The sequence below is a fragment of the Bufo bufo genome, chromosome 1, assembly GCF_905171765.1.
Source record: "Bufo bufo chromosome 1, aBufBuf1.1, whole genome shotgun sequence".
NCBI lineage: Eukaryota > Metazoa > Chordata > Amphibia > Anura > Bufonidae > Bufo > Bufo bufo.
In genome coordinates this window covers 734,604,342-734,627,453 of record NC_053389.1, presented here as the reverse complement: position 1 = coordinate 734,627,453, position 23,112 = coordinate 734,604,342, and the positions used below count along the sequence as shown (strand labels likewise).

At 44.0% G+C, this 23,112-nt stretch overlaps 1 protein-coding gene across 1 annotated transcript in view; it reads right to left on the bottom strand.

Annotated features, from left to right (window-relative positions):
- LOC120987048 (disintegrin and metalloproteinase domain-containing protein 9-like) overlaps positions 1-22,861 on the bottom strand; it is a 50,124-nt gene extending 27,263 nt beyond the window's left edge. The window contains exons 1-9 of the mRNA XM_040415693.1: positions 22,810-22,861; positions 22,687-22,742; positions 15,883-15,959; positions 14,040-14,118; positions 8,619-8,695; positions 7,501-7,666; positions 4,761-4,820; positions 4,226-4,297; positions 363-535 (exon numbers count right to left, since the gene is read on the bottom strand). Of these exons, the coding sequence (XP_040271627.1) occupies positions 363-535; positions 4,226-4,297; positions 4,761-4,820; positions 7,501-7,666; positions 8,619-8,695; positions 14,040-14,118; positions 15,883-15,959; positions 22,687-22,742; positions 22,810-22,861 (812 nt within the window). The remainder of the gene's footprint in view (positions 1-362; positions 536-4,225; positions 4,298-4,760; positions 4,821-7,500; positions 7,667-8,618; positions 8,696-14,039; positions 14,119-15,882; positions 15,960-22,686; positions 22,743-22,809) is intronic.
- Positions 22,862-23,112: the final 251 nt, after the last annotated feature.

Below are 23,112 nucleotides of genomic sequence, written 5' to 3'. Positions count from 1 at the left end.
GGCCCCATTCACTATAATGGGGGTGGGCCGGAGGTCCGGCCACAGCACGGCACACATGCCGAGAGGTGGCCAGACAAAAACGATGGAGGACTTGCTGTAGCACTGATCCGGCAGGCTGTTCCCCCAAAGGCTACAACAAGTGTGAAAGTAGCCTAAAATTCTGTTTCAAAGTAAGCCAACAGACCTCATGGTAAAATGAAAAGAGCTCCCTTGCTGGTCAGTAGTTGTAGACCTCTTCACGTATGGCCTGGTTCTGGGCTTCATGCCCTATGTATACATATGGTGTATGTGTGTAGGTTAGTACTCCAAAATGCTGCCTACTTGCATACTTTCACTTTTACATGCATCTTATTGTGACTTACAAACACAATCCTACAGCATCGTAAGTTATCCGATCATCTAAGGACTTCTTTTTCCACTCTATGAAATCTGAGAGGATCTGATCAGCCAGTTCTCTTTCTGTGTTAATGAGGTTCCTGTTGGACCAGATTTCTAGACCCACCAAGACTATCTGTGTGTTCAAAGCCTTGAAGACCTGAAAATAGATATATGTAAAAAAAACACTGAATTTTAGAATGTGTACTGTGCACCTCATCAGATATGTTTGATAAAAAGAAAAATTGAGAAAAAATTCTCTTTCTTACCTTAACTTTGCTATATGATACTGTATAGATATGAAGAGGACATATTTTGCCAGTTGAATCCCAGTGTAGAAAAAAAGGTTTGGTCTGGGAAAACAGGTATGGGCTGATTTACAGCCAGGTGCGGTCAAATACCGGACCAGAGTTTAAATGCCGGTCCGGGTTTTGGCATAATCTTCATTCAGCAGGACCTGAGATGACGTCACCACGCTCACCACGTGGTGAATTCGGTGATGTCATCCCAGGTCCTTTTGCAGGTCCTGAAGAAAGAAAAGGATACTGGCTGCGCGATCAAGTGGATGAGGTGAGTTTTTAAAAATTATTTTTAACCCCTCAATGGCCATTTTATTTAGCATTCTGTCTTAAGAATGCTATTACGGTATTTTTATGGTTATAACGGAATATAATAAAGTGAAGTTTGGGTCCCCATTGAATTTATGGGGTCCCGGGTTCGGGGTCAAGTTCGGGTCCCAAACCCGAACTTTCCCCTGAAGTTCGACCGAACCTGGCGAACCCGAACTTCCTCGGGTTCGTTCATCCCTAATTCAGACCCAAAAAAAGATTGAGAGTGACTTCCACATGAATGACTGGGCCCAGAAAAAGCCATGAAAACATTCCCCAGAGCATAACACTGCCACCACCAGCTTGTGTTCTTCCACCAATGGTTATAGTGTGTTTGTTCTCTGATGTTTCTCGCCTGACACACCAATGTCCATCCATTCGGTGAATCAGAAAACGTGACTCATCAAAGAAGGTAATCCTTTGGCTTTGTCAATCAGCAGAGGTCCAATCCTGATACTGCAGTAAAAATTGAAGCCGTTTACCAATGCAACTGTAACTTGTTAGTGACCATCTCTCTGCTTCGGGGCCCTTGCACAGTCGTGTTAGCGGAGCTGTAGTTTTATTTACACGTCCGGTAGCCCCCTGGTTTATTTTGGCAGTGACCTTCTCCACTATAGTGTGTCAGTCTGTCCTCGTGGACCTTCGTAGCCAACGTTTACCTCTCAAATCAATAGCCTGTGGTGCTCCGCCGTTCCCACGTCACTTATTAGCACACTCATGATACACTTTCACCACAGCAGCACGTGAACAGTTCACACTGCGCAGTTTCAGAAAAATTGCCATCCTTGACTTGGAAGCCAGTAATCACCCCTTTTTGCAACTCTGATAAATCGTCCCTTTTACCCATGACAGTATTGAGGGATATGTCTGCAGACAGCCTATCTCACATCTTATATACCCTCCAAGCCAGCTCGCAACACATGACTTCCTTCATGAGCCTACACGCTGCCGACACTGCTCAGAAAAATGTGACTTGACTGTGTACATTTGCAAATGAGCAGTTAAGTGCACTGAGGGCGTGCCTATGTTACTCTGTGCACCCTTGCTCCTCCAGCTTCCTCTGCCAGTCCTTCCATCTCCTTAAGGGCTCATGCACACAAACGTATTTTCTTTCCGTGTCCGTTCTGGTTTTTTTTGCGGATCGTATACGTAACCATTCACTTCAATGGGTCTGCAAAAACATCGGAAATGACTCAGTTTGCATTCCGTTTCCGTATGTCCGCTTGGCCGTTCCGCAAAAAAGTAGTGCATGTCCTATTATTGTCCGCAAATCACGGTCCGTGGCTCCATTCAAGTCAATGGGTCCTCAAAAATTACGGAATGCATATGGAACACATCCGTATGTCATTCATATTTTGCGTATCCATGCCCACTTTGCCCATGTGCCTGGGCCCCACAGAAAATTTTTGAATGGGCCCCCCCCAGCCCCCCGCCCAATTTTTGATATACTATTTTTACCCCCACCTGTCCTTTTTATTTTTGATAAAAATCTTTTTTATTTATATGCAAATTACCTTCCTAACGTGCCCAAAGGGCTGTCCCTCCGGGCGTTTGTGCCCAGCTGCATCCATTATCGCCAAGCCCAGCGCCGTCCCGCTATTAATTATTCACTGCTGTCCTCGTCTTTTTTTTTTTTCTAATTGTGCCGTAGTCTCGCGCATGCGCCGATGTTACTCACGTGCGGGCCCGCGCGGTGTCCTGGCAGCAGCCTCAAGTAATGTAATCGCGCATGCGCCAGAAAGCGGAGAAAGCTGGCGCATGCGTGATTACACTACTTGAGGCTGCTGCCAGGACACCGCATGGGCCCGGACGTGAGTAACATCAGCGCATGCGCGAGGCTACGGCACACTTAGAAAAAAAAAAAGACGAGGACAGCAGTGAATAATTAACAGCGGGACGGTGGTGGCGATAATGGGTGCGGCTGGGCACAAACGGCCGGAGGGACAACCTCTTGGGCACGTTAGGAAGGTAATTTGCATATAAATAAAAAAGATTTAATTTGACTGACACGCTGTCGGGCGCCGGGCCCCGAAGCAGCCGCTTCCCCTGCTTCCCCGGTAGTTGCGCCACTGAGTACATTACAGTAATGATAACAAACGTCCTGTATACGTTTGCGATCCGCAAAAAGCGGATGGCATACGAAAACCATACAGATATGTTTTGTGGCATAACGGAATGGATGCGGCCACGAAACAGAAAAAAACAAAAACTCAGATACGGAACAACGGATCCGTTAAAAACGGACCGCAAAACAACAAAGGTCATGTGCATGAGCCTTTACTGACAGGGCCAGATTTCTGCATAATCATCTTGCCTCGCCTTGCCTTCAATCAAGAAGGGGGGCTGTCAGAGGATGCAGGAGGTACAAGGGGGCTCAGCGTAACATGGGCACACCCTCAGTGCACTTAGCTGCTCATTTACATACCGATTAAATGTAATTTCTAACCAGAAAAAAGCAGCGGATCACTAAGGCCCCTTTCACACGAACCATACGGATTAGGTCCAGATACGTTCAGGATGCGTTCAGTGAAACTCGCACCATTTTGCAAGCAAGTTCAGTCAGTTTTGTCTGCGATTGCGTTCAGTTGTTCAGTTTTTTTCTGCGCGGGTGCAATGTGTTTTGATTCGTTTTGCACACACGTGATAAAAAACTGAAGGTTTACAAACAACATCTCCTAGCAACCATCAGTGAATAAACGCATCGCACCCGCACCTGCTTGTGGATGCAATGCGTTTTTCACTGAAGACCCATTCACTTCTATGGGGCCAGGGCTGCGTGAAAAACACAGAATATAGAACATGCTGCGTTTTTCACGCAACTGATGCGTGAATAAAACGCTCATGTACACAGCCCCATTGAAGCGAATGGGTCAGGATTCAGTGCGGGTGCTATGCGTTTACGTCATGCATTGCACCCATGCGGAAAACTCGCTCGTGTGAAAGGGGCCTATGTGAAATTTACTGGTGACCAAAAAAAACTGCAGAATTGTGAATGCAGCTCTGGAGTGTAGTAATACAGGCTGAAACTGAGGATCAGTACAAGATAAGTAACGTAATATATTTACAGGGCTACTTAAACTTTGATGATCATCATCTCTTTATATTAGCTGATGGAGTGATGATTTTGAAGGGTCAGGTATGGTACTTCACGTATATTCCTTACACCTACTGTAGGTTTTCTTTGTCACTTGTAGTTTGAGATTTGTAGCAAGGTGGACAGACTTTCCATCTGTTGTACTTACAGTATTGACATGGTTAATAAGTTCAAGCATGGCCTCCACGAGAGATGTGGCATTTTCATCATGGAATTGGAACTGGAGAGACAAGAATTACCATACATCTACATTAGCAAAAAGTTTCATTGATACAAGTACAAAATAATAATAATAATGTGATAATAATGTGATCCACCTGAATGCAACTTGGGAATGGAGAATGTGTACTGGGAAGGACGTAAACTATTTCCTAGGTGTCTGCTGCCCTCTAGTGGCATCTTTGTAGTATAACAACATTATATTAAGACTGCACAGAAGCCCTACACTATACAGGTATGCCAGGGAAAGGAAATGATGCCATAAATCAAATATACAGTCAAACAATATTCCAAGCTAGATGCTGAGCTAGATTTTAGTAATTTAGTCCTATTTCTGCCCAGCTAGACAGACCCTGGCACATTACAGGCCACCTGTCCTGAGTTCACTGGTAATATAGACGGCTGAGAATGTGTAGATGTTCTCTGGTGGCGCTTCATGTCATTGTCACATGTAAGGAAGATACCTGTAAATGAGAAACCACCATAAATAACTCCAAGTATGCTGTTCCCCGTTCATGTGTTTCCTGCAGAAATAATAAATCAGATATAAGAAAACACAGCGTGAGATGAGGAGGGAGTTTTAAAAATCAGTTTTCTGTTGATTTACCAAAATGTGAATCTGCTACAAATCTCAAATTTGGCAAATGGCTCCTCTCATCACAAACAGGGGTAGGACAAGCCCTCTTAGTGCCCAAGGTGAGGGGTAAAGTATCTGGATGTGTCAGTCCAGGTTGTAAAAGATCTGGTTTGGAGCCTTTTTATTTCTGAGGAATGATTATGATATTCGGCATTCGGCCTCATGCACACAACCATATGTCTCATCTTTGTGCTATCTGCTTTTTTTTTATGTATAGCACACTGACCCATTCACTTCTACGGTGCTATGCACACATACATACGTACTTTTTGCGGATCCGTGTGGCTGTTTAGAAAATGATAGAACTTGTGGAGGAGAATAGCCATTTCTATTGAGTGAGAAAAATACTAAATGCACAAGCAAGGTATCTATAGTCTGTGGATCCGTTGTTTGCAGGCTGAAATATGGAAACGGCTGTGTGCATGAATGCCAATGCCAGTGTGGCACAGGCTGTCACATGCTGTAATGTAATGGGCCTTCATACACTGCAGAATTAGTTGCAGAATTTTCCGCGACTGTATCACTGTGAGCTCTGAGGTTCGGGAAAAAAATAGACTTAACACGACTTAGGTGCATAAAGCGTTTACTAAGCTATGATAAAAGATATATGCAGTATGTACAAAGATAAAGTCACCAAATGTCATCAAACAAATGAGCAAGCTCCACTTCACCCAGCGCCCAACAACGCCTAAATGATACTAAGAGAGGTGATGGTAGCAAGACATATCTAAGGGTACATTCACACGATCCACAAAAAATGCGATTACATCCGTGTGACATCCGTGTTGCATCCGTTTTTTTTTTTTGCTGATCCATTGTAACAATGCCTATCCTTGTCCGCAAAGCGGAGAAGAATAGGACATGTTCTATTTTTTTGCGGTGCTACGGAACGGACATACGGACAGCACGCGGTGTGCTGTCCGCATTTTTTGCGGACCCATTGAAATGAATGGGTCCTCATCCAATCCGCAAAAAAACGGAACGGACAAGGAAACAAAATACGTTCGTATGAAAGTAGCCTTAGACCTCCTGCACGTGCCCTGTGGTCGCGATCCGGTCGTTCCGCAAAAAGATAGGACACGATCTATCTTTTTGCGGAATGGAAGTACGGGACGAAACCCCACGGAAGCACTCCGTAGTGCTCCCGTAGGGTTCCTTTCCTTGCTTCCGTTCTGCATCCTTCCGCATCTCTGGATTTGCGGACCCATTGAAGTGAATAGGTCTGCATCCGTGATGCGGAATGGCCATGGAACGGCACCCGTGTATTGCGGATCCACAAATGCGGTCCGCAATACGGCAATGGGGCGCACACAGTCATGTGCAGGAGACCTTAGGCTGAGTTCACATTTCAGTTATTTGGTCAGTTATTTCCATCAGTTATTGGGAGCCAAAAACCAGTAGTGAAGCCTCCACAGAGATCAGGTATAATAAAAAGATATTTACCTGTTCTGTGTTTTTCACCCGCACCTAGTTTTGGCTCACAATAACTGATGGAAATAACTGACCAAATAACAGAAGTGTAAACTCAGTCTTGGGCCTCATGCACACGACCCTATTTTGCGGTCCGCAAAAAAAAAAACGGATCCGCAAAAAATACGGTTGACGTCCATGTGCATTCCATATTTTGCGGAATGGAATGGCTGGCCTCTAATAGAACAGTCCTATCCTTGTCCGTAATGCGGACAATAATAGGACATGTTCTATTTTTTTGCGGAACCGAAATACGGACATAAGGAAACGGAATGCACGCGGAGTAACTATGCTATTGTAATCCCTTTCTCTGCAGCGGTTACCCTAAAAAACGTAGTTTTATTGCTATGCTAATGAGCCTCTAGGTGCTATGGGGGCGTCTTTTCAGCACCTAGAGGCTCCGTCCACTCACCATTTCTGCCGCCCAGCGCGCTCCAGCCCGCCCCTCTCCTCTAGATTGACAGACTACTTCTCTGCATCTCGGCCGAATTCTCGCGCCTGCGCCGTGTGCTTCTGTATTCGGCGCAGGCGTAGTGACTGTCTCCCTGCGCCGGCATCTTCACTGCGCCTGCGCCGATTACGGCGCAGGGAGCAGTCCAACAGTCACTGCGCCTGCGCCGAATACAGAAGCACACGGCGCAGGCGCGAGTGGGCTGTCAATCTAGAGGAGAGGGGCGGGCTGGAGCACGTTTTTTAGGGTAACCGCTGCACAGAAAGGGATTACAATAACATGGTTAGGTACAGCAGACACTAGCAGATCGCTAGTGTCTGACAGCTAAATAGGTGAAAATGTGGTGGTAGAAACCCTTTAAGTGAATGGAACTGATTTTCAGTCACGGAAAATTCTGCAACAGAATCTGCAGCGTGTGAAGGCTCCCTAATAGAAGAAAATCTCCTGTGTCCTCAGCCTTGCAGGATTCTACAGTAAAGCGGGCGGATTACAAAAATGATGTCGTCGATGATGTCATTCCCTAACATAAGCATTCAATTGTCAGAAAACGTAGGGGTGCATTGATAAGATGATATGAGTACAATGCTAGTATATTAATCCCTAATCTTGACTTGTACTTCAGACACAGAAGTGTAATATAGTGTACCTGTGCATGACCGCTGTTGGCTCCCACAGTCTCCAGGCCGGATATGTGTAGGCCACATTTCAGATCAGTTTCATAAGCTTCTATATTGTAGACGATGTGCCTGAAGTCCAGCAGGGGTCCATCTGGCTCAATTATGTACATAAACTCATTTGAGTACATGGTACCCCTAGAGTAAGAAGACGGGGTCAGTGTCTAATACTCTACATAAATATGGGACCGTCCCATCAGCTGCTCTACTAATCAACGGGTAAAACGGAAAATATTTTATCTTTCTAACATCTTCATTACATGTTTTCAGTTTTCAATTATTTTATCCTGTGTATAAAAAAAGCTATTGCCCCGACCTGGAAACCGCCAACAAGCAGAGAAGCTGTTGCTGGGACTCTTAATACTCCCTCGGTTAGTAAATTAAAAACTTTGGGCTTTAAAACTGGTGTAAAGGAAAACTGGCTTAGTTGCTCAAAGCAACCAAACAGATCCCACCTTTCATTTTCCAGAACTCCTTAAGAAAATGAAAGGTGGAATCTGATTGGTTGCTATGGGCGATTAAGACGGTTTTCCTTTCCACCCGTTTTGATAAATCTCCCCTCTTTCAGACTGAAGATAGCCCCTCAGTATCTGACTGAAGGGTCCGCAGCGCTCTGGAGCTCCGGCTGTACATTTGGTAGCGGCTGTGCCTGGTACTGCAGAGGGTTGCAGCTCAGTCCAATTCAATGGACTGAATGGGTTAACAGCAGTACCAGGCAGAGGTGCTACAAAATTTAAAGAGATGTGCCTGGTTAACGACAATATCAGATAACTGGAGGGAAGGGGTCCCCCGATTCCTGGCATGATCCATGAGCAGCCGTTTTCCCTGCTTGTTGATGGTTTCCACATATCATTTTTGGAGATTTTTTTAAAATTAATAAATAAAAACATAAAACAAAACAAAAGTATAGGGCATCTCTTTTGCGGCAGCAGTGGGTATAAAAAGGAGAAGTATCAGTCTTTTCTTTATATGTTTCCTTCTTTTTGGACTCACTGCTGTGTAAAAACTGCATGAAAACAATAATTCATGTGTGAATCCAGCCTATATGTTTACATCAGATAGATAAAGACTGACCACAAGCTTTGGTTACCTAAGTCCAGCACATATGTTGATGGCTACTGCCGAGTGTGGATGATCTTCTACATATCCTTGATAATAGCACATGGTCTAAAGAAAGTAGAGACATGTAGAAGGGTTATCCCATTAATCATGGTCATGTGAATACTCCTGGAAGGCTGTTAATAGCTGTTCTAAGGTAATTTACAGTGTTTCTAGCATAATATATACAGCCAGGTCCATAAATATTGGGACATGGACACAATTGTAACATTTTTGGCTCTATACACCACCACAATGGATTTGAAATGAAACGAACAAGATGTGCTTTAACTGCAGACTGTCAGCTTTAATTTGAGGGTATTTACATCCAAATGAGGTGAACGGTGTAGGAATTACAACAGTTTGCATTTGTGCCTCTTACTTGTTAAGGGACCAAAAGTAATGGGACAATTGGCTTCTCAGCTGTTCTATGGCCAGGTGTGTGTTATTCCCTCATTATCCCAATTACAATGAACAGATAAAAGGTCCAGAGTTCATTTCAAGTGTGCTATTTGCATTTGCTGTTGCTGTCAACTCTCAAGATGAGATCCAAAGAGCTGTCACTATCAGTGAAGCAAGCCATCATTAGGCTGAAAAAACTAAACAAACCCATCAGATAGATAGAAAAACATTAGGCGTGGCCAAAACAACTGTTTGGAACATTCTTAAAAAGAAGGAACGCACCGGTGAGCTCAGCAACACCAAAAGACGCGGAAGACCACGGAAAACAACTGTGGTGGATGACCGAAGAATTATTTCCCTGGTGAAGAAAACACCCTTCACAACAGTTGGCTTGATCAAGAACACTCTCCAGGTGTATGTGTGTCAAAGCCAACAATCAAGAGAAGACTTCACCAGAGTGAATACAGAGGGTTCACCACAAGATGTAAACCATTGGTGAGCCTCAAAAATAGGAAGGCCAGATTAGAGTTTGCCAAACGACATCTAAAAAAAGCCTTCACAGTTCTGGAACAACATCCTATGGACAGATGAGACCAAGATCAACTTGTACCAGAGTGATGGGAAGAGAAGAGTATGGAAAAGGAAAGGAGCTGCTCATGATCCTAAGCATACCACCTCATCAGTGAAGCATGGTGGTGGTAGTGTCATGGCGTGGGCATGTATGGCTGCCAATGCAACTGGTTCTCTTGTATTTATTGATGATGTGACTGCTGACAAAAGAAGCAGGATGAATTCTGAAGTGTTTCAGGCAATATTATCTGCTCATATTCAGCCAAATGCTTCAGAACTCATTGGACGGCGCTTCACAGTGCAGATGGACAATGACCCAAAGCATACTGCAAAAGAAACCAAAGAGTTTTTTAAGGGAAAGAAGTGGAATGTCATGCAATGGCCAAGTCAATCACCTGACCTGAATCCGATTGAGCATGCATTTCACTTGCTGAAGACAAAACTCAAGGGAAAATGCCCCAAGAACAAGCAGGAACTGAAGACAGTTGCAGTAGAGGCCTGGCAGAGCATCACCAGGGATGAAACCCAGCGTCTGGTGATGTCTATGCATTCCAGATTTCAGGCTGTAATTGACTGCAAAGGATTTGCAACCAAGTATTAAAAAGTGAAAGTTTGATTTATTATTACGTCCCATTATTTTTGGTTCCTTAACAAGTGGGAGGCACATATGCAAACTGTTGTAATTCCTACACCGTTCACTTGATTTGGATGTAAATACCCTGAAATTAAAGCTGACAGTCTGCAGTTAAAGCACATCTTGTTCGTTTCTTTCAAATCCATTGTGGTGGTGTATAGAGCCAAAAATGTTAAAATTGTGTCTATGTCCCAATATTTATGGACCTGACTGTATATATATTTATTTTTTCCATTTCTTTGTCGCCTTTGTTGCTGCTAATCTGTGCTGCTGGGGGAGGGCTTTGGACAGAATCAGTCACCTTCCCCCTCTTGCAGCTAAAAATATTGTCCCCTCTCACTCCCTCTGCAGAATAATAAGTCAGAAAATGCTTCACTGAATCATATTTAGCAGCATGTAAATGGAAACTATTATAAATTTTCTTATGATCTATGACAGTGATGCCCAACCTACGGCCCGCGGGCCACATCCGGCCTGCGAAGCCGTGTGATGCGGCCCGCGCAGTGACTGGAGGCAGAGCTTGCACACAGTTGAAGAAGAAGGTACACGCCTGGGCAGCTGCAGTACCATTCTGAACCTCGAGGCAAACCAGGGAAGGAATGTAAGTGTAATAAGCTCTGTGACTGTACAGTGTTGTGTGCGTGTCTCTCACCGCTGTCGTTCCCGTGGGTAGTTGTTTGTAAGGGCAGTGCTTGGCTCCTACTGTGCTGTGGAAGGCTCACAATTCTCTATGTTGGGGAAGTGCTGTGTCTGTATTCGTGCGCTGTGCTGGTCCTTGTGACCGGACTGTATGGAGGAAGTAAGGGCTGACTCTAATTGTGGGCACAGGCGGCAGTGGTTTGTGTGTGGGCAGTGTAGTTTCAGGAGGGCTGCATTTATTTCTGGCAAAGCTACCTGGTTCTGGCCCGTGAAATTTATACCATGTCTAGTGCGGCCCTCAGACGGAAAATGGTTGGGCACCACTGATATATGACATATAAAGGTGCGATAAACCCTCCAATGATAAATTACTAGCAGTGAAGTGGCCTTGCATGTATAGCGATTCTCCATTAAAGTCTAAAGGCTGCCATACACATTTAATAGCTGTCGGCCATTGGCTATCTCTCCTGGATTCCCTATACACGTACACTTTTGGCTCGGCTGAATGTATGTGTGTACTCATTGGGGAGAGTGGAGTAAGCTGCTGCCAGACACTGACGGTGGCTTATCTACTGGGAGAACAAAAGGATTGAGTGGAAATATTCTCTTCGCCCAACCCTTCGATGACATCATCTGTTGGGGAAAAGTCAGGAATTCCTCACAACATTGAAGTGAATGGGGCGGAGCTGCGCCCAGGCCACGTGACATAGTGATGACATCACTGGGCGGAAGCTGCGAGGAGGCCACAGCGCTACTGCGAGCATCACTGCTTTCTGCGGTGTCGGACGCTTGCTGATCAGATGCTGATGACCTATCCAAAGGATAGACCATCAGTAAGAAAAAGATAAAGAACCCTTTTAAACTGCAGGTCGAACCTGCCGTTCTCTGCGAATACGGACGTCAATACACTAATGTATATGGGGGCCCTAACATAAACAGCTACACATGTTCAGTTTTTAATGAAGAGTGGAATGTACAACTACTCTGCTAGAAATGGCAACCTAGTGCCTCAAACTTGAGATTTAAGGAGAACGCAATGGTTCTGGAGTCCCATTTTTATGGTTTATCCAATGGATATAATCTGTCATTGAAAACCCCTTTAGTTCTACAGTATGTCCAGTATTTAAATGGTTAGTAAATGAGTCTCAAAGATGTGATCAAGTTCTATCTGCTCTAGCATCCTGTAAGGGTCTATTCACAGGTGTCGTATTTGACAACGAAATCCATGATAAATCTGGCAACAATCAGCATCCCCTGCATGAGAATGGGGTTTCTGTAACGCTGTTGACATGCAATGGAAATTTTATGGGTGGGTTTTGGTGCCACCAAGGAAATAAATAGTATGCTACTTAATTTGCATGAAAAAAAACAAGAATTAAGCCCCTTAAGGTGAACCTGTCACATTGAAAATGCCGGTCAGTCTGCAACATCTTATTGAGCAGGAGGAGCTGAGCAGAGTAGTTTCATAGGGAAAAATTGATTGACAGCCATCTCTGTATGTACTCTCAAACAGCAAACACTTCCTGCACCTATCTTGACGCGACAGGAATTGGCTGTGAATGCTGCTTAGCCAATCAACGATTGGCAGAGCGGCAATCCCAATTTTCTGCCGTGTTGAGACAAGAATAGCAAGTGGACTGCAGGAGTGCATCTGTTTTTGTCCGGTTGATTCTCTGCATATTTGCCGAGTTGCAACCAAATCTTCACCGCTACCCATTATAGTTAATGGTTCCGGCAGGCATTCAGGTAGCTCTGGCCATTCCAGATCCAGAAAGCTCCCTTCCAGAACAGCCTGCCGGATCTCTTTACCACTAGTTTCACAAGTTTGATTTTATAGCATGTGAAGCCAAGGGGAATGCATTTTTTGCACTTGAATACACCTTTAAAGGGAACCTGTCATCAACGTTATGCTGACCTCACTGAGGGCAGCATAAAGTAGTGACAGAAATGCTGATGTCAGCGGTGTGTCACTCATGAGCTAAAAGTAAGTGGTTGCCGAGAACCAGCGTCATAATCATTGCAGACTGGGCCTGGAAAAGAGTCAGATCTACCTGAGAAGAGTCCTGGTTATTCATAATCCCCTGCTCTCTCACCCATCTGCTGATGATTGGCAGTTCTCTCCTGGAGAGAAAGAGAGAAAACTAGGTAGAAGACTGTCAGTCATCAGCAGGTGGGCAGGGAGTGCAGGAATTCATGTATAACCAGGACTCTTCTCAGGTGTCCGTGACTCTTTTCCAGGCCCAGTCTGCAATGATTGTGATGTTGGTTCTCGGCAACCACTTACTTTTAACTTATAAATGACAGACCGCTGAAATCAACTCATCTGTCTCTACATTATGCTGCTGTTAGTATGGGCAGCATAAAGTTGATGACAGGTTCCCTTTAACAAGTTGTATGAGATTACCAAAAATAATATTTTATCATCCTTGTCCATAGGCCATGCCTGGAACTACTGCGCTGTCCCATTCAAGTGAAGTGACCAACAGTGTCAGACCATTTTTCTTTTTTTAACAAATCTTTATTTATCACAACAAGCATGATAGAAAAGACAAGAACAATATGCGGGCAACAGCCCAACAATCGAGGAGAACATATACGATACAATAATGTAAATTGTAGGTACAGCAGCGTAAAGATACAAACAATATGATAAGATAGGCTTGTTAGGCAGACATGAGATGAATGATAAGTATGGCATATAAGAAGAAGCAGGTTCCCGTGAGGGTATGACCAGCCTGAGTCGTAAAGAGACAGGAGGAGAGCAAGCAAGTACAACAAAATATCAGACAAATGTTGGATGAGAAATAACCACTAATATGACTAAATAAGTATGGGCATTCATTAGAGGATGAGCAACTCAAAGGGGTTAGTTAATGAAGAGGAGATGTAACTGCCGAATCACATAGGGGAGGACACGTGTTCAGCGACTCCGTCTCCAGCCATTTTAGCCAAGGTCCCCAGAGGCCAATAAATTTGTCGTGCGAGAGGGTCTCTAAACTGGTTAATTCCTCGAACCTGCAGATCTCATGAACCTTTTGGGTCCATTCTTCGTCAGACCATTTTTCTAATCTCATACAACCATGTGCTATTCAGCCATATTTATATCATGCCATAGAACCCTTTAGAAAACCATCAGTTTTTGGTTATGTGACCTAGGAAAGAACTTACAGCAATATGTGGGTCATAGGAATACAGTTCTTGACTCTTATTATAGGAAAACACTTTGAAGTCTGGTGTTATAAGCAACCTGTATTGGAAATAATAATTTTAATTCTTAATTTTACAATGCATAAACCAAATTAATAGCAGTTCTGAAATTCTCAAAGAAAGGGGGGAGAATGGTGGTCAGCACTAGAAGCACTAGCTGGTGTCTGTAACCCCGATTAAATTCAGTAGCTTCATGTAGCCTCCACTGATGGTTACCAATGACCCTTGGCCACTTTTGGGATCAAAGTGGGAGCCAGTGACCAAACCTACACTGATCCTCCACTTTGCGAGCTTACTGCAGGAGCATGCTAGTAAGTAGAAAGAAATATGTATTCTGAATTTATGTTTTTTGAGCGATCCAGCACTTTATGGGGTTTTCTGAAGTGACAGATCCACTTTAAGTGTCCATAGTGCTCTCAGAGTTTTAGGCAACATCTACTAATTTCAGTTGAGAGTACCTCACAAAGTGAGCATGGGACCTGCCCATTCTGGAGATGTGAAGATCCCATTTGACATTCTATAAAATGTCCTCTTTAGCGTATGTTAACATCACGGAAATACACAACAGAAAAATTCGACATGTATTTGTTGTGTAATTCACAGTAGAAATCTGAAAATGACTGTATTTGCATCTACAACTGCTGCAGGTCTGTATTCAGATTGGAAAATGCAAATGTGATCGCACACTACATCCAGCACTCTGCCCTCCATGCTGGATGAGACATTGGTTTATATTTTGGCCAAAGCATAGTAAGCCACTCACCGCGTCAAGGTTGTCTCATGAGTGGTCCCTAACTCTTGTTCCTACCTGTTCATGGGCCATGACAGCCACATAAAATCCAGGGAATGCAGGTCAGCATGCAAGCCAAGTACACTTTGCTTGTAACCCCGTCCGGTGCCATTACAGCTTTCATCGGATCCAGGGATGCAAGTACCAACATGCATGCTGAACCCACCATATACTTCTCCTGGAGCCAGATGGCTAATGGTAGGTTCTATACAAGCAGACTCAGTTTTATACTGACTTTAAAACCAGCCTCAAGGACAGATTAACTGGTCAGGTGTGCAATGACTCCAAGTAGATCGCCACGCCTCCAATATATACTACAAAGAAAAAAATATAAGGGGTTGGGTCAGCACAACCTGCCTGCAGGTGCAGATCACTATGGCGAAATACATATACAAACGGAAAATGCAAATGTGATCGCACACTACATCCAGCACTCTGCCCTCCATGCTGGATGAGACATTGGTTTATATTTTGGCCAAAGCATAGTAAGCCACTCACCGCGTCAAGGTTGTCTCATGAGTGGTCCCTAACTCTTGTTCCTACCTGTTCATGGGCCATGACAGCCACATAAAATCCAGGGAATGCAGTTCAGCATGCATGTTGGTACTTGCATCCCTGGATTTTATGTGGCTGTCATGGCCCATGAACAGGTAGGAACAAGAGTTAGGGACCACTCATGAGACAACCTTGACGCGGTGAGTGGCTTACTATGCTTTGGCCAAAATATAAACCAATGTCTCATCCAGCATGGAGGGCAGAGTGCTGGATGTAGTGTGCGATCACATTTGCATTTTCCGTTTGTATATGTATTTCGCCATAGTGATCTGCACCCGCAGGCAGGTTGTGCTGACCCAACCCCTTATATTTTTTTCTCTGTATTCAGATTGGCCCGATACAAACATGGCGGAAAGTCCCTGGCTACTTAAGACACCCTCTCCAGGCAGAAGTGCCTCAGCTTTAGGCACTCTGGTGACCAGCAAAGGTGTTTTATAGTCTAGAGCTATTGTGATTTACCTATGTTTATCCTCTGTTATTTCCTGCCTTTGTTCCTGCCGTGCTGCAAGCTTTCTTTCCATTTTGCTTGTGTGCTCCTACAAGTCCAAGTTCAGTTCGTGTTTAAGTTAACCCAGTCTGTCGAAGCTGCCTGTGCTCTAGCAGTGATGGCCAGTTCGTAGTGTTCGCCCGCGAACACATGCGAGCTGCCATCTTAACTGACAAGTTCGATGTCTGATGAAGGCCCCCGGAGGCTATTCTCGGAACTGCCTACACCCGGAGACCGCATTTCATTTCAGACCGGCTCGCGCACAGGCACAGGTAAGGACTTACCTGTGCCTCGCCGGACTTGTCAGTTAAGATGGCAGCTCGCATGTATTCGCAGCGAACACTGCGAACTGGCCATCACTGTGCTCTAGTCAAGTTCCCTGCCTCCTATCTTGGGTGGGCCTCACCACTGCCCCACCTGCAAGCCTTTCCTGTGTCCCCATTATCTAAGCCCTGTCTGGATCTCTAAAACCAGCATTCTAGCCTGTTCACACTGTACCTGTGGTTTTCCTGTGTTTTCAGGCGTTAACTCCAGTAGGTCAGCTGCCAACTACACCAGGACTATACCAGGGGTAGAGGTCTTGTTGCTAGCCCGCAGCAAAGTCTAGATCCATGTATAGGAGTAAAACTGTGAATACCAGGGAAGCCCCATAATAGCGGTCTTAGGGTTAGCTCTACGACAAACTGGTTAGTGGGTTCACATTTACTGATTTGGGACAATAGCTTATCCTAAACATAGGGCTTTAATTTAAATAAATTGGATAACCCCCTTAAAGGAAAGGTTTCTTTAGAAATTAATCGTTTATGGAAGTTTTTATGCTAAACATATTTTAACATAAGTTTTGCTGATGTTATTTTTAATTTTCCATATCACTATTCATATTTTAAGAAATCCTAAAATCCTGCAGTTTTTGCACTGGCCACTAGGCTTTATAATAGGCACCACCTCTTGGTCTGTACAGAATGCTTTTCTTCCATGACCATGACAGATATCACCTATATATAATGTGCAAATGTTTTAGATAGTTATGGAAAAAATACTACAATGTAAGAATGGTTTCAAAAATAGTTTATTTTACCGATTAACGTAACACAAAGAGAATGAACAAAAGAGAAATCTAAATCTAATCAATATTTGCTGTGACCATTTGCCTTTAAAACAGCAACAATTTCTCTAGGTACACTTGCACAAAGTCAGAGGGTTTTGTAGGATTATAGTCAGGTGTATGATTAACCTTTTATACCAAACCAAACAGGTGATAATGATCTTCATTTTCATATGTAGGTTTAAACACAGGAATTAACTGAATCATTAACTTATCATCAGTTGTGTAGGAGGCTTAAAGAGGACCTTTCACTAGAATAAAAAATCTAAACTAAGCATACAGACATGGAGAGCGGCGTCCAGGGATCTCCCTGCACTTACTATTATCCCTGGGCGCCGCTCCGTTCTCCCGGTATAGGCTCCGGTAGCTTCATATGTTCAGTTCAACTGGGTGGAGCCTGCCGGCGTCTCCTTCTCCCAGGCTGGAGTGCTGGCCAATCGCAGCGCTCAGCTCATAGCCTGAGAGAAAAAAAAACCTCTCAGGCTATGAGCTGAGCGCTGCGATTGGCCAGCGCTACAGCCTGGGAGAAGGAGACGCCGGCAGGCTCCACCCAGTTGAACTGAACATATGAAGCTACCGGAGCCTATACCGGGAGAACGGAGCGGCGCCCAGGGATAATAGTAAGTGCAGGGAGATCCCTGGACGCCGCTCTCCATGTCTGTATGCTTAGTTTAGATTTTTTTATTCTAGTGAAAGGTCCTCTTTAAGCCTGGGTAAGGAACATCCAAACTGCTACAAAGGTGAGGTTGTGGAAGACAGTTTCATGTTACAGGTCAACGCCATGGGAAGACTGAGCAAAGCAACAAGACACAAGGTAGTTGCATCAGCAAGGTTTCTCCCAGGTAAAGATGGCCAAACAGACTGGGGTTTCAAGATGTGCTGTTCAAGTGCTTTTGAAGAAGCACAAAAGAACAGGCACTGTAGACGCAGTGGTTAGCAAAAGAAACTTTGTGAAACACATCATGCGTATTTCCCTTTGAAATTGGCAAAAAGTCATACCTGACATGAAAACAAGGCCAAACAACTCAACTATGCATGAAAACATAGGAGCTGGGGTGCAGAAAAATGGCAGCAGGTGCTCTGGACTGATGAGTCAAAATTCTAAATATTTGGCTGTCAAAGAAGCCATTGTGTTTACCAAAGGCCTGGAGAGCGGTACAATCATGAGTGTCTGCAGGCAACAGTGAAGCATAGTGGAGGTTCATTACAAGTTTGGGGTTGCATTTCAGCAAATGGCGTTTGGGATTTGATCAGAATTCATGGTGCCCTCAGTGCTGAGATACAGGCAGATACTTCTCCATCATGCAATACCATCAGGGAGTTGTCTAATTGGCTCCAACTTTATTCTGCAGCAAGGCAACAACACCAAATATACAGTCAATGTTATTAAGAACTATCTTCAGCAAAAAGGAGTTCTTGAAGTGATGATATGGCCCCACAGAGCCCTTATTTAGACATCATTGATTCTGCCTTAGATAACATGAAAAGACAAGCCTACATCCACAGCAGACTGTGGTTAGTTCTCCAAGATGTTTGGAACAACCTCCCTGCTGAGTTCCTTCAAAAACTGTTTGCAAGTCTACCTAGAAGAACTGATGCTGTTTTGAAGGCAAAGAGTGATCACCTCAAATATTGATCTGATTTAGTTTTCTCTTTTGATCATTCACTTTGCAATTTGCTCATTGATAAAAATAAACTATTAACATTTTTATTTTTGAAAGCATTCTTACTTTGCAGCATTTTCCACGCCTGCCTAAAACTTTTGCACAGAACTGTATAGATAACACAGGATCCACCATTCACAGTAAGTGATATCACAGCTTATCTACTCGCTCCTAACTTCTGCACATGCCTAGAAAACTCTCCCATAGAAGTCAATGAGGTCCTCTCCTGTCCATTGTGTCCATGGCCCATGGTGGCTGCAGTAAAGCAATTCTCTAAATGCTGCTCAGAACAGTTCAGCATTGGTCACCCCCATAAACTTAGAGGTGGCACATTCCATTCTCTGAGCATACAAATCATGTTTGCTCCTGAGACTTTTATTTTATTAGAAATAACCAAAATGTCATTAAACTTATTGAATACTCACGCATTGTGCACTAGTTGTAAAACAAAACGGCTCTTGTCCAGGGTGAAGATATATGATGGCGCCTATATATTTAAAAAAAATAAAACCAATAAAAAAATAGTTGTAGCACACATATGTAATATTTTTGTGATATTTGTTCCCAGTGATGAGCGGCAGGGGCAATATTCGATTTCGCAATATTTCTCGAATATTTGGGCGAATATTCATCATATATTCGCGACTTCGTGATCTCCAGTCATTATTTTCTTGATTGCAAAAATTGGCAATCAGAAAATTCAAGATAAAAAATTCGCTATACGAAAATTCGCAATCAACACTACTCCTAAAGCCAAAGATATTGCAGCCTTCTCATTGGCCCACAAGCAAGAAGCAGTGAGGGATCATGGGTACTGATGAAAAAAAAAATCTAGAATATTCGGCCTGGGCCCCTGATGTTTTGTCCCAGGCCCCAAATGTCCTGCCTGCCAGATAGATCCAACTGTGTTGCCATCCACAGGAGGGAAATACAATTGAATCTAATGCCCTGCAAGAGCTGAAGGACCTGTGATGACATCGCAGGTCATGTGATCAGTTCTAAATGCAGTAGCTAAAAAGGACCTGCGATGATGTCACCATCATGTGACCCGTGCAGGAGAGGACGGCTCAGCAGTGAAGAGAGTAAGTCCTGGTGAAGAAGCTGTGGTGAGGTCTGCTACATAAGGAGAGGTAAGTGAAGGGAGAGGCAGAGCAATGCTGGGAGTTGTAGTTATTTAACTGGGACTGTTTGTTAGGGCTAAAGGGAGAGAAGTTATTTACATGGGATAGTGGGGTGGAGTGATGTTATATACATGGGATTAAAAGTTGAGGTGGTGATTTTATTTACATGGGAATGCATGTTGAATGCGGCTGTGGGAGGGAATGATATTATTTACATGGGACTGAATGTTGAGGGGTAATGTTATTTACATGGGACTGCATGTTGGAGGTGGCTGGGGAGGGGGTGATTTTATTTATATGGGACTGTGGAGTGATGTTATTTACATGGGACTGAATATTGAGGGGGTGATATTCTTTACATGGGACTGTATGTTGAAGGCGGCTGGGGAGGGATGATGTTATTTGCATGGGACTGTATTTTGGAGGGGGCAGGAAGAGATGGTGTGATGTTACTTACATGGGACTGTATTTTGGAGGGGGCTGTAGATAGAGAGGGATGTTATTTACATGGGACTGTATATTGGAGGGGGCTGGAGAGATGGTGTGATGGTATTTAGACGGGACTCTATGGCGGAGGGAGGGAAATAATGTTATTTACATGGGACTGTAAGGTGGAGGGGCTGAGGAATTATAATGTCTGAGGACACTAAAGGGAGGAATATAACTACAGTGGGCAGGAGGTAGGAGCTTCAGGGTGAACATTATAACAGTAGGCGGTATTATAAATACTGGGAGCACTGTAGAGGCATTATAACAGAAGGGGGCAATATAAATACTGGGGGCACTGTAGATGTTCTTATTACAACTGGGGGCTTTATAGGAGGGACTTATAGATCTGCCTTATTTCTACTAAGAGCACTATGGGGGCCTTATTACTACTGAGGGGTCTGTAGAGAGCCCACTGGGGGAACAATAGGGGGCCTTATTTCTACTGGGGGCTCTGTGACGGTATTATGAATAATGGAGGGCTCTTCTACTAATGGAGGCACTCTTGGGAAGCACTGTCACAATGGGGGCACTGTAGGGGGCAGTATTACTAATGAGGGCATGCTAGAAGGGAATTACCATTGGTGGGACTATGGTTGATTGACTTAGAGAGTTGGGCCATATTCATTGGAGCTTGGGCCCTGGATCTTTTGAGACCCTAACAACGCCCCTGTATAGCACTATATTCTAGATATTCGCAAATTATCGAAGTAGCAATATTCGCGATAAAAATTAGCAATTAGAATATTCACGATCAACACTACAGTTGTTCCTAGTAAAGCCCCCTCACCCCCATATTGTGTGGTTGAGATGAACCACCCACAAGGACAGGTAAGTGTTCTCCCTCAGGCGGCATACAGTACCTGTGCATAAAGATTTTGTCTTAACCTTTTCCTGGACCAGTCTCTAATGACAGACTTTGGTACAGAAGAAGTAATTTACGATTATGGCGAAATTAAAAGGGATTTTATGAATTAAAGGCTATGTACACCTTCGGAGGCAATTTTTTTTAATGATTGCACTTTACTCATTTTTGGTTAAAAATCATTTTTTCAATTGGCCTTTATTAAAAATATTGAGCCGTTCTGTCACAAAGGGTTAACTGTTTTTCTAGCTGTGTGACTGGTACTTTCACTTTGTGCAGGTCATCTAATAAACCTTATCTCTAAACTACTGAGAGGTCATAAACACTGATTGAAGCCACATTCTTATCAGTAAGGCTACTTTCACACTCTTGTTTGGTGCGGATCCGTCATGGATCTGCACAGATGGATCCGTTCAGAAAATACAACCGTCTTCATCCGTTCAGAACGGATCCGTTTGTATTATCTTTAACATAGCCAAGACGGATCCGTCTTGAACACCATTGAGAGTCAATGGAGGACTGATCTGTTTTCTATTGTGCCATATTGTGTGATAGAAAACGGATCCGTCCCCATTGACTTACATTATGTGTCAGAACGGATCCGTTTGGCTCAGTATTGTCAGACGGACACTAAAATGCTGCAAGCAGCGTTTTGGTGTCCGCCTCCAAAGCGGAATGGAGATGGAACGGAGGCAAACTGATGCGTTCTGAGCGGATCCTTTTCCATTCAGAATGCATTAGGGCAAAACTGATCCGTTTTGGACCGCTTGTGAGAGCCCTGAACGGATCTCCCAAATGGAAAGCCAAAACGCCAGTGTGAAATTAGCCTAAGATAAGAACTGAGCTATAATGAGTGTTTATAATGTCAGAGAGCAGAGGTAAGGAGCCCGTCAGCTCCTGGTCTGATGTGAAAAAAAAGAAAATCCAAAGGGGGCTAGTAGAGCTTGTCAGCTCTGTATAGAAAAAAGGACGCCATATTTTTAATAAAGACCACTTAATGTCTTAATATAAGTACAATGCTAAAATAAATGCCCCCAAAGGTGTACATAGCCTTTAAATATTGGTGATCTATGTTGGGATAGGTCAACAATATTTGATTGGTGTGGGCTTAACTCCTGGGACACCCACCGATCAGCTATTAGAAAAGGTCAGGCCACTCATGAGCACTGCGGCCTCTTCCTCGACTTCTGTTGTCATGTCAATCAAATTGTCTTTTTGCAGCTCCGTTCCATTCAAGTGAATGAGACTGAGCTACAATACATAGCACTGATGCCACACAGTGCTTTGCACATAATATTAAGAAGCCACAGAGATTTTCTGAGCACTGCGGCCCCTTCAAACAGCTGATCAGCGGGATTGCTGAGATTTGGACCTGACCCGATCAGATACTGATCAGCTGTCCTGATCTATGAGCAGAACTGAGAGGCACTGTGTAAGGGGGGCTCCCACTCCATGCATTGAATCAATGACCATTCATTTGGCCGCTGTGCTAACTGCTATGGATACATGGTCACTATAATTTCCCAAAAACTTACTTTAGAATTATTATTGGTCCTCTCCGCCATTATAGGGATCACTATGTACTGCACATCTAAAAGACAAACAAAGGGAATGTTTGAGATAATTAACAATCTCGTTCAATCCCCTCAATAGCTCACCTCTTTCTCCAGCGCCGCTCTCTTCGGTGCTGGCCGGATTCTCCTGCTGCATGTTTATAGCCTGACGTGCCAATATACTGCCCGTCACTGCTGCAGCCATCAAGAGCTCATCAAGATCAGAAGCTTACATTATTTCATCACATGCTTATCTAATACTTAAAGGGGTTCTCCAGGCTACAGATATTGATGTTCCACCCCTCCTCCTCATGAGCCTGGCGTCTCCATAGGTTGGCTGCGGCGCGGATCACCAGGTGGGGATGCGCTCTGTAGGATACAACAGCTGATGTGATTTATGTAAGTAAT